The 12,049-nt window shown below is 36.6% G+C and overlaps 1 protein-coding gene across 1 annotated transcript in view; it reads right to left on the bottom strand.

Moving 5' to 3' along the window:
- LOC102740636 (BTB/POZ domain-containing protein 8) overlaps window positions 1–11,505 on the bottom strand; it is a 32,461-nt gene extending 20,956 nt beyond the window's left edge. Inside the window, exons 1-3 of the mRNA XM_081818790.1 lie at window positions 11,386–11,505; window positions 8,430–8,518; window positions 7,862–7,964 (exon numbers count right to left, since the gene is read on the bottom strand). Of these exons, the coding sequence (XP_081674916.1) occupies window positions 7,862–7,964; window positions 8,430–8,434 (108 nt within the window). The 5' untranslated portion in view covers window positions 8,435–8,518; window positions 11,386–11,505. The remainder of the gene's footprint in view (window positions 1–7,861; window positions 7,965–8,429; window positions 8,519–11,385) is intronic.
- Between the last annotated feature and the right edge of the window lie 544 nt (window positions 11,506–12,049).

Raw genomic sequence — 12,049 nt, 5'->3', positions numbered from 1 at the left:
ATACCTACTTTTGTTTTAACTTTCCTAAATTTAAAAACTCTTCACAATTTGCTTTTTTAAAGAGCTTAAACAAAATATTCTGACACAGAAAAATCTAATCATGTTTTGAAATAGTTCAAGTAATTACACATTATAAAATCATAAATTTTCTAACACCTTTCTCTCTTATACTCATGCCTCCCCCCTGCTTTCTCTTCTTCCCAAAAGCAATGGTTGTACATGGTAGGAGGGAGCAGTCACATCTTACTGAACTGCCCTCACATTAATAAAAAACAAGCGAAACCCTTCAAATATAATTCAATGCAGCATTTTCTTATCTGTTGGTATATGACAGTGTTGGGCATGTCACTAATGGAGGTCACCGATGGAGTAGAGCACCCAACATGGCACATGCAGCTGAACTGAATTAGAACAAAAGACTGAGAAGATTGTCTGCTCTTTCACTTTTTGGATAACTTAAATTTTAATTTGAAAAAATTAAAAATATTCTATTAATTTTTTTTAGTATAGTTGACACACAATGTTACATTAGTTTTAGGTGTACGACATAGTGATCCAACCTCTCTATACATTATGCTGTGCTCACAAGTGTAGCTCCCGTCTGTCACCAGACAACACTATTACAGTACCGCTGACTATACTCCCTACGCTGTGCCTTTTATTCCTGTGACTTACTCAACTCCATAACCGGAAGCTTCTATCTACTAGTCCCTTTCACCCAGTTTGCCCATCCTCCCACCCCTTCTTTCTTGCAACCCCAATTTATTCTGTATTTATAGGTCTGATTCTGCTTTTTGTTTATTCATTTTTTTTTTTTAAGATTCCAAATATAAGTGAAACTATATGGTGTTTGTTTTCTCAGTCTGACTTATTTCACTCAGCATGATACCCTCTAGGTCCTTTCACGTTGTCACAAATGGTAATATCTCATCCTTTTTATGAATGTGTAATATTCCTGTGTGTGTGTGTACATCTTTTTTATCTATTAGTGGACATTTAGGTTGCTTCCATATCTTGGCTATTGTAAATAATGTAGCAATGAACAGAGAGGTACAATTATCTTTTTGAATTAGTGTTCATTTTCTTTGGATAAATATCCAGTAGTGCAATTACTGGGCCATATGGTATTTCTATTTTTAATTTTTTGAGGAACCTCCATACTGTTTTCCACAGTGGCTGCACCAGTTTGCATTCCCAATAGCACATGAGGGTTCCCTTTTCTCCATATCCTTGCCAACACTTGTTATTTCTTATTTTTTTGATAACTAGTCATTCTGCCTGATGTGAAATGATATATCATTGTGGTTTTGATTTGCATTTCCCTGATGATTACTGATGCTGAGCATCTTTACATGTGTCTGTTGGCCATCTGTATATCTTCTTTGGAAAAATGTCTATTCAGGTCTTCTACCCATTTTTTAATTGGACTGTTTGATTTTTGGTGTTGAGCTGTATAAGTTCTTCATATATTCTGGATATTAATCCCTTATTGGATATACCATTTGCAAATATTTTTTCCCATTTGGTAGGTTGCCTTTTTGTTTTGTTGATGCTTTCCTGTGTAAAACTTTTTTATTTTGATGTAATCCTAATAATTTATTTTTTTAAGGCAATCTATTTTTTATTATGTTAATCACCATACATTACATCATTAGTTTTTGATGTAGTGTTCCATGATTCATTGTTTGCGTATAACACCCAGTGCTCCTTTCAGTACGTGCCCTCTTTAATACCCATCACCAGGATAACCCATCACCCCACTCCCCTCCCCTATAGAACCCTCAGTTTGTTTCTCAGAGTCCATAGTCTCTCATGGGTCTAATAATTTATTTTTGCTTTTGTTTTCCTTGCAGGGAAATCTCTCCCTAGAGGAGACATACCTAGAAAAATGTGGTTTTTTGGTTTATTTTTTAAAAGATTTTATTTATTTATTACAGAGAGAGAGAGAGAGAGAGCATGAGAGGGGGGAGGGTCAGAGGGAGAAGCAGTCTCCCTGCTGAGCAGGGAGCCTGATGCGGGACTCGATCCCAGGACCCTATCCCAGGACCCTGGGATCATGACCCAAGCTGAAGGCAGACGCTTAACCAACTGAGCCACCCAGGCGCCCTAGAAAAATGTTGCCACGACTATGTCAGACATATAACCGCCTATGTTCTCTTCTAGGATTTTTATGGTTTCAGGTTCCAAATTTAGGTCCTTAATTCAGTTTGAGTTTATTTTTGTGTATGGTGTTAGAAACTGGTCCAGTTTCATTCTTTTGCATGCAGTTCAGTTTTTCCCAGCACTGTTTAAAAATATCCTATTTTTTAATCAAAAGCTAAGTATATTTTATTTATATAATAAAATATGAAGAATATATTAATGTTTCTTAAAGCTTGACTATTCACAAACAAAGACTTAATTTCAAAGTTTCATTATAATCACCGGGATACCAAAGGCTACTGGATGTTTGGCTGTTTTGATGTTCATCTTTTCATCCGTCTTGAAAGGAAAAAAAGAACATTCACAAAGCTTATAAGGACCTAATTAGAGTCATAAAATCAAAATATTGTAACAGAGGTAGGTAGAGGCATAGTATGAAGGGCTTATTCTACAGTTAAACTCACATACTTACCACTTGTAAAAAAAAAAAAAAAATCAGACTTCTTAAAAAGACACTCAGTTACAATCCCTCCCAATCTGGCCTTAGCCTCTCCCCAGACTTATCTCTTCTCATTCCAGTTACAGCAGAATATTGGAATTGCCTGTCTCCGGGTCTCTGGTACATTTTAAAAGTTTGTCAGGAATATCCTAACATACTTCTTTTATTCTGAAATTATCCTCAACTTTAGCTTCATCTCAAATTACTGCCCTCATCCTTCTAATCAATCATTTTAACCTCTGTGATCCCAGTACATACCTAAATTATACCTTATATTTATTCATCCATTTATTTACCTATTTGACAATATATACTGAGTTGCCTAATATGTGCCAGGCACTACTCTAAGGCTAGGGCTACCAGGGTAAATTAGACTGACATGGAACTTCTTTTCTTTTCAAATTTTTATTTAAATTCTATTTAGTTAACATACAGTTCAATATTGGTTTCAGGAGTAGAATTCAGTGATTCATCACTTACATACAACACCCAGTGCTCATCATAACAAGTGCCCTCCTTAATATCCATCACCCATCTAGCCCATCCCCAACCCTCGTCCCTCCATCAACCTTTAGTTTGTTCTCTGTCTTTAAGAGTCTCTTATGGTTTGTTTCCCTCTCTTTTGTTCTTGCCCCTCTCATATGTTCATGTTTTGTTTCTTAAATTCCACATGAGTGAAATCCTATGGTATTTGTCCTTCTCTAATTTCACTTAGCACAATACTCTAGCTCCATCCATGCCATTGCAAATGGCAAGCTTTCATTCTTTCTGATGGCTAATATTCCATTGTGTATATATATATACACCGCATCATCTTTAACCATTCATCAGTCGATGGACATTTGGGCTCTCTCCATAGTTTGGCTATTGTTGATAATGCTGCCATAAACACTGGGGTGCATGTGCCCCATTCGAATCTGTATTTCCGTATCCTTTGGGTAAATATCTTGTAGTGCAATTGCTGTGTCATAGGGTAGTTCTATTTGTAACTTTTTGGGGAACCTCCATGCTGTTTTCCAGAGTGGCTGACCAGCTTGCATTCCCACCAACAGTGTAAGAGAGTTCCCCTCTCTCCGCATCCTTGCCAACACCTGTTGTTTCTTTTGTTGTTAATTTTAGCATTTCTGGCAGGTGCAAGGTGGTATCTCATTGTGAATTTGTATTTCCCTGATGATGAGTGATGCTGAGCATCTTTTCATGTGTCTGTTAGCCATCTGTATGTCTTCTTTGGGAAAGTGTCTATTCATGTCTTCTGTCCATTTCTTTAACTGGATTATTTGTTTTTTGGGTGTTGAGTTTGGTAAGTTCTCTATAGATTTTTGATACTAACCCTTTATCTGATATGTCATTTACAAATATCTTCTCCCATTCCGTAGGCTGCCTTTTAGTTTTGTTGATGATTTCCTTTGCTGTGCAGAAGCTTTTTATCTTTTTTTTAAATTATATTTTATTTTATTTTGTTATGTTAATCCCCATACATTACATCATTAGTTTTTGATGTAGTGTTCCATGATTCATTGTTTGCGTGTAACACCCAGTGCTCCATTCAGTACGTGCCCTCTTTAATACCCATCACCAGGCTAACCCATCCCCCCACCCTCTCCCCTCTAGAACCCTCAGTTTGTTTCTCAGAGTCCATAGTCTCTCATGGTTAGTCTCCACCTCCGATTTTTATCTTGATGAAGTCCCAGTAGTTCATTTTTACTTTTGTTTTCCTTGCCTCCAGAGATGTGTCTAGTAAGAAGTTGCTACAACCAAGGTCAAAAAGGTTGCTGCCTGTGTTCTCCCTTAGGATTTTGATGGTTTCCTGTCTCATATTTAGGTCTTTCATCCATTTTGAATTTATTTTTGTGTATGATATAAAAAACTAGTCCAGTTTCATTCTTCTGCATGTCACTGTCCAGTTTTCCCAACACCATTTGTTGAAGAGACTTTCTTTTTTCCACTGGATATTCTTTCCTGCTTTGTTGAATATTAGTTGACCATATAGTTGTGGGTCCATTTCTGGGTTCTCTATTGTGTTCCATTGATCTGTGTCTGTTTTTGTGCCAGTACCATACTGTCTTGATGCTGATAGCTTTGTAATAGAGCTTGAAATCTGGAATTGTGATGCCTCTAGTTTTGTTTTTCCTTTTCAGGATTGCTTTGGCTTTTTAGGGTCTTTTGTGGTTCCATACAAATTTTAGGATTGTTTGTTCTAGCTCTGTGAAAAACGCTGGTGATATTTTGATAGGGATTGCATTAAATGTGCAGATTGCTTTGGGTAGTATAGACATTTTAACAATGATTGTTCTTCCAATCCATGAGCATGGAATGTTTTTCGATTTCTTTGTGTCCTCTTCAATTTCTTTCATAAGTGTTCTATAGTTTATAGAGTACAAGATATTTTAACCTCTTTGGTTAGGTTTATTCCTAGGTTATCTTATTGTTTTTGGTGCAATTGCAAATGGGATCAATGCCCTGATTTCTTTTTCTGCTGCTTTGTTATTGGTGTACAGAAATGCAACAGATTTCTGCACATTTATTTTATATCCTCTGACTTTGCTGAATTCATGTATTACTTCTAGCAATTTTTTGGTGGAATCTTTTGGGTTATCTACATAGAGTATCACATTGTCTGCAAGTAGCCAAAGTTCGACTTCTTCCTTGCCGATTTGGATGCCTTTTATTTCTTTTTGTTGTCTGACTGCTGAGGCTAAGACTTCCAGTACTACGTTAAATAGTAATGGTGAGAGTGGACATCCTTGTCTTGTTTCTGACCATAGGGGAAAGGCTCTCAGTTTTTCCCCACTGAGGATTATATTAGCTGTGGGTCTTTCAAATATATGGCCTTTATGATGTTGAGGTTTGTTCCAACTATCCCTACTTTGTTGAGGGTTTTGATCAAGAATGGATGCTGTGTTTTGACATGGAACTTTAATGTTAGTACTCATTATAGTCTAACTTGTATTTTGCTTAGTTATTTAAATGCCATTTCTTCCATCAATTTGTGAAATGATGAAGTCAAGGTCCACACTTCTTAAAAAAAAATCTTTGCCCATAGTGAGCACCTACCACATTATCTTTAGAATGGCAGCAATTGGTTTTAAGATCTGCTTCGTCATTTACTGTAGACATTGTGAACTTGAATAAAGCACTTACTTCTCTGATTCTCTTTTCTCATATGTGAAATAGAGATACCTGTCTTATATAAAATTTTTAAAATGAAAATTATTTTTTGAACTGTAAAGATGTAAAAACACCTACTAAATAATAACAATAATAATAACAGTAATAGTAGTAAATGATGTTTCTACTTCTAGTAAACTGAATTATAGCTGGGCCATTTGTTTGCCTTCATGAACAGGGAGTAACTATTCACTGACCAAAGAAACTAATACAAAATATTAAGCAACAAAACTACACAGTCCTTCATTAGCATAAATATAGATTGAGATTTATTTTTTGCAGTGGTATCTCACTAGCTGATGGTCTACACTTATTTTCCCGGTTAGGTTTAGATGTATCTTCCACGTCACCCAGTCTGATGTATCATTCAGGGTTCAATCAGAGAAAGAGAACCACTAGGAGGTAATTATATATATAAAAGAATTTGTTACAGGGATTTGACCATATGCAATCGTGGGAGCTGGTTAAATGGTCTTTGCATATGATGATGTAGTTTGAAGACCACAGGGAAGGCAGCTTAGAAGGGAGGACAGATATAAAGTACAGGACAGCAAGAACAAGCTGACATCCAAGAGCACAAACTATAACCCACAAGGATGAACTCATTTCAGTTCTCACTGCCTCCAACCTGGATGAAATGGGTATCCTTCAGGAGATGCTGGTGCCCTTCATCATGGAGCTAACCATATCCTTCGCACAGGGGTAAGAGCAGCCAAAAAAGGACAAAGGGCAAGGTGGAGCAGTTGCAGCTCATCTGCTACTCCATGCCAACTAGGTGAGCCAGTAAACAAGCAATATGTATGAAAGAAAGTGCCTGCCCCAATAGTCCTGGTGTTTAAAAAAAAAAAAAAAAAAAAGGCTGCTGCTTCACTTTTATCCTCCAAATCTCATCCCAAATTGTCTCTTGTGGCCACTTCAACTGGAAACATTCAAAGAGGGAAATTCTGGGAAACACAGTTTATCCTAACCAAGCTGACAATGTTACAAAACTTACTGCAGCCTGTCCTTTGTCAACTTGGCACCCATACACTTCTCTTTAAACAATATTTAATTCCCAAATGGAGACAATAACAAAGTTATGCTTTTTGCCTAACATGGTATAACTATCCTGTATACAATAAACATGCTAACCCTTTCCCAATAAGAGGATACAAAGTCCCTTTTTTGTCTTTGGATGATATTTATTGTTTTCCAGACTGATTCACACTCTCCTTTGGTATCCTGTAACTTTAATATGGAGATATAAAATTAACTATTATTAACATGCCTTAGATGGTAGAGATATGAGACAGTGGAAAAAGTATATACAAACAGTGGTTTATATAAACAAATATTCACATAAAAAAGGGAAATGGGTATTTGTATCATCATTACTACAGCACTCATTTCTGTAACTGGTAACTTGGTCATAGCTGGTATTTATCAAGCCTGCTGTTTGAGGATGATAGAAAACATGGAAAGACCAGTGAAATCATGAGCATGGGCTCACTGCCAGACTTGATTTACTGTGAAGTGAGTTCATTAGTCACAAGTGATGCTGTATGAAATACCATGATTGTGAAAAAGGCAATCTGTAAGTCCATGGATAGTGGTTTTAGCAGAAACACTGGGGGCAAGGAAGGCAAATCTATATCCAGAGCAAATGTCTACTTCACTGAGAACACAGCACTCTTTTCCAAGTAAATGCTGGTCCTCTTGGGAAATGTTGCCATAGAGAAGTTTCAGCACTGTATCCAAATCTACTTTGGTGAGTGGAAGGAAATTCATGTTGATACTATAGCACAACCTCCATCTGTGGCACCTCTCTCCTTTTGTTCATGAACCAAAATATACTTCCTAGTGGTTCTGCATCTCTGAACCCTAACTAATGAATCTGGTACAGGGGAACAGAATCTTAAGGACAGGTTCTCAACTGGTTCTGGGTTATCTGGAATTGGTTCTCTCATCTTGCTTTTATAATATAATTCTACATTTATATTTAAAACACTGAAAGTACCTATAAAATAAACTTTTGATGACAAACACAAACAAGGGTATTCAGATTATACTTACTAAAGACTGAATCAACATATTAAGACAACTTTTCTGAATCTCAGAAGGTACATTTGCAAAACTTCTCTCAGACCAAAACCTTGCAAAATGCTTTACAATCCACCTGTTAAAAAAATAATCGAAGAATCCCAAGTTAGAGAAATGAAAATATTTTTAATTATAATACTCATATAATACTTTTATTTCCAATGATATAAGTTGTACATATATATGTGATGAGTAACCTTTATAGTCAATTTTTTTAAAGACCTTTATAGTTAATTTTGTGAGTTCTCTGATGGACTTAACTGTCCTTCCTTTTCTGTAAACACATATTTTAAATCCACTCTGAGTTATATGCACAGATTTTAACATAAATAATCAAGGTTCAGCTAAAATAAAATTGATCCCAAGCATCTTGAGTAATATCTAAGTCAATACTTTTCCTCACAATTGTTACAACTAGTTAAGCATTAAGCTATACATAATGTGCCCAACAGGCCAATTCCAAAATTTCCCCAGAAAATGAGAAGAATGGAAGAACAAAATCCCTACATTAATAGTATCAATACTACTTCAGATCACTTACTTCATGCAGTCAGCAAAAAGACTGTCCACTCCAACTGTATGAGCAATAATCAGGCACTCTAATACAGATGCCAACCTTCTGGGAACAGGCTAAAATTGACAGAAAACACCACATGTATTCTTTTTCAACTTACAGAGGCTAAAAGTATTTGGTTCATAAAGATGATCTGATTTATAAACCTAAACTGCAGAATAAATGTGTGTAATTCAAAAGTCTGGTCTATTAAAATTGAGTATCACTAACAACCTTTAGTTTTCTAGAGTAGAATTTGAGCTCTCTCAGCTGTCAGAATACACACAAGTTTTATTCTAATTTCATTTAGCTTAATTTTATTTATTTAAATTCAATTTAATTAACATAGAATGTATTATTAGTTTCAGAGGTAGAATTTAGTGATTCATCAATTGCATATAACACCCAGTGCTCATTACATCACGTGCCATCCTTAATGCCCATCACTCAGTTACCCCATCCCCCCACCAGCCCCCCCTCCAGCAACCCTCAGTTTGTTCCCTATAGTTAAGAGTCTCTTATGGTTTGTCTCCCTCTCTGTTTTTGTCTTACTTTTCCTTCTCTTCCCCTATATTCTATCTGTTTTGTTTCTTAAATTCTACATGAGTGAAATCATATGGTATTTGTCTTTCTCTGACTGACTTATTTTGCTTACATTTAGCTTAATTTTTTAAAGTAAAATGGTATAATAATTTCTAGAACATCACATTGCAATGCAACCATATGGTCTAATCTGCTTCCTAAAGTATAAATATAACTCTAAGTACATGTGCAATGGGAGGTCCTACACTGACCTCAGACAAAATGATAGAATTAGATCATAATTATATAACATATTTTTAAAAGCTCATATACAGAAGTAAAGAATTAAAACAAATAAAATGTAGATATAAATAGTGACAACAAGTCACTGCTCTTGGTGTTAAGCCTCTGTGCTACATATTGCCCATATCATTTATTCTCAGGTTTTGGATTATATCCTAAGCACATCTATTGCTGATTAGGGTGAATAGAGTTCAACTTCTCTTTTTACACATTCGTTTATTGTAATGTGAGGTTTATACACTTAATAAAGATCACTGATCAATTTATGTATATAGTCTCTAAATGTGTCCTTCTGAAGATCCCCTGCTCTCAGAGAAGAGCAAAAGCTTCTTCAGAATTGGATTCAGCATTGTCTTTCTAATAAGGTCAGTGATTTCCAACTTTCAAAATTATGAAGTGCTATTAATTTGAGTTTCTAATACTCTTCTCCTGAAGTATTATATTAATGTTTAATAAATTGAATGTAAATATTTTGTTTTGCAAATTAACAATTTGGTTTTTCCCTTTGAGATAACTGGAGGTACTCTAGGTTATTCTAAAATCAGAAATGGCTGTCACTATATAGATTATACAGTGGTAATTCTACCAAGTTAAATTATTTGGTTTTCTGAACCACTTCAGATAACAGCATCAAACTCATGGGAATAAATTACTGGTATAAACATAAAAACACCCAGAGTCTGAAAAATTGTAAAACTAAAACAAGAGTTAAAAAGTCCAACAATCTAATTTTATTTAGAAATAAGCAGCCCTTTACATTGTGATGTCCATTAATTGATACACAACTTAAGAAAAATTTCCATAAATAATATTAAAATACAAAGTAACTTGGGGTGCCTGGGTGGCTCAGTTCATTAAGTGTCTGTCTTCAGCTCAAGTCATGATCCCAGAGTCCTGGGATCAAGCCCCGTGTGGAGCTGCCTGCTCAGCAGAGAGTCTGCTTCTCCCTCTGCCTCTGCCCCTCCCCACTGCTCGTTCTCTCTCTCTCAAATAAATAAAATCTTAAAAAAAAAAATACAAAGTAACTTGCTGCTTAAAGCAGAGACTAGCAAACTATACTTGTGGGCCAATCTAGCCCACCACTGTTTTTTTTGTGAATAAAGTTTTATTTGAACACTACTATGCGGTTCATTTACATATTGTCTATAGTTGTTTTTGCTCCACAACAGCAGAGCTGAGTAGCTGTGGTAGAGGACGTATGGCCCACAAAGCCTACAGTATTTGCTATCTGGCCTTTTACAGAAAAAGTTTACTGACCACTGGCTTAAGAGGTTAACTTTAGCTATCTGAGAATTTTACTTATATAAAAATGCTAATTCCCAAGTATTTTGTAACAGGATGACTGACCTTTAGTCATTTTCAAAATATGCTTGCAGAATTGGGGATGACATATATTTAAATTACTATCTAAAATATATTTTTAAAGAGGTAGCAAGGGGCACCTGGATGGCTCAGGCAGTTAAGCGTCTGACTCGGTTTCAGCTCAGGCCATGATCTCATGGATTGTGGGACTGAGCCCCAAATGGGGCTCCACACTCAGTGGGGAGTCTCCTTGAAGATTCTCTTCCTCTGCCCCTCCCCCCACTCTCACACCAGAGAGTGCTCTCTCTCGTTTTCTCTAAAGTAAATAAATAAATCTTAAAAAAAAAAAGAGGTGGTAAAAAATATATAATGTAAAGCTAACTGTAATTCTATAAATTAAGTCTAAAAATTTTAACTGTGTAAAATGTAAAATTGTGAAGTTAATGAAATAACTAAAGCTTGTCAGTAGTTCCAGGGCCAGTTACCCATTACCTTATACCCAAATTTGTATTACTGTGGAGTATGTTATAATAGGCTTACTATATTTAAGTCACTGCCAAGAAACTATGTAAAGCAAAAAGTTTAAAGATCAAGTGATAAAATAAAAAATTATTGTCTCAAATATCTGTTACCACAATAATACAGATGATATTAAAAGAAGCACAATAAAATGAAATAAGTTTTCAACAAAGTATACTGACAATCTTTTTAAAATTTCATTTTCTTGTTTTAATGTCAACAAATATGCCCTTTGCGTTTTTAAAATTAAGTGAATCACTGCAAGTAAAATGCAAGAAGCTGCAATAACTATACATACTCCACGGGAGGAAAAGATGGCGGAGGAGTAGGGGATCCTATTCCAACCGGTCCCGGAACTGAGCTGGGTATCCACCAGACCACTCTGACCACCCACGAAATCAGCCTGAGATGTGAGAAGATATACCTGGATCTCTACAAACAGAATATCGCAGGCAGTTGATTTCGAGGTATGAAGCGGGAAGCCGTGATTCTGCTGGCAGGTATCGGAAGATTAACAGAAGGGGGAGGGAGCTGCTGGGATCCTGCACCACTGGTGCACGACAGCCTCCTGTGCTGGGGACTGGGCACAGACTCGCAGACCGGTAGGGGTGGGTAAAGGACTTTAGGGCAGCCCCCTGGACTGAAACCTGGAGTGGCGGGGCTTGCGTGTGAACTGGGGGCAGCCGGTGGTTTTAGAAGCACAAAGGACAGAGACGTGCCCCCGAGCCCCGACCTGGAGGCAAGGACTGGGAGCCCTGCTGAGGGGTGCACAACCCAAGACACTGGAGTTTTTAGCAGCACAGACAGAAACAGAGACAGTGTGGCCTGGAGAGCTCACTAAAGAACAGACTGCAATCTCTCTGTTCTGAGGCAGAGGTTTGGAAACAGTCTCTTCTGCTCTCTCTGAAGAGACGCAGAAAGCCGCCAGGGAAAGCCGCCAGAGAAAAAAACCCCAAAAAACT

This window comes from Leptonychotes weddellii, chromosome 4 (genome assembly GCF_054177405.1).
Source record: "Leptonychotes weddellii isolate Sample4059 chromosome 4, ASM5417740v2, whole genome shotgun sequence".
NCBI lineage: Eukaryota > Metazoa > Chordata > Mammalia > Carnivora > Phocidae > Leptonychotes > Leptonychotes weddellii.
Note: the sequence above shows the minus strand (reverse complement) of the source record. Positions and strands in the feature narration are given on the sequence as shown.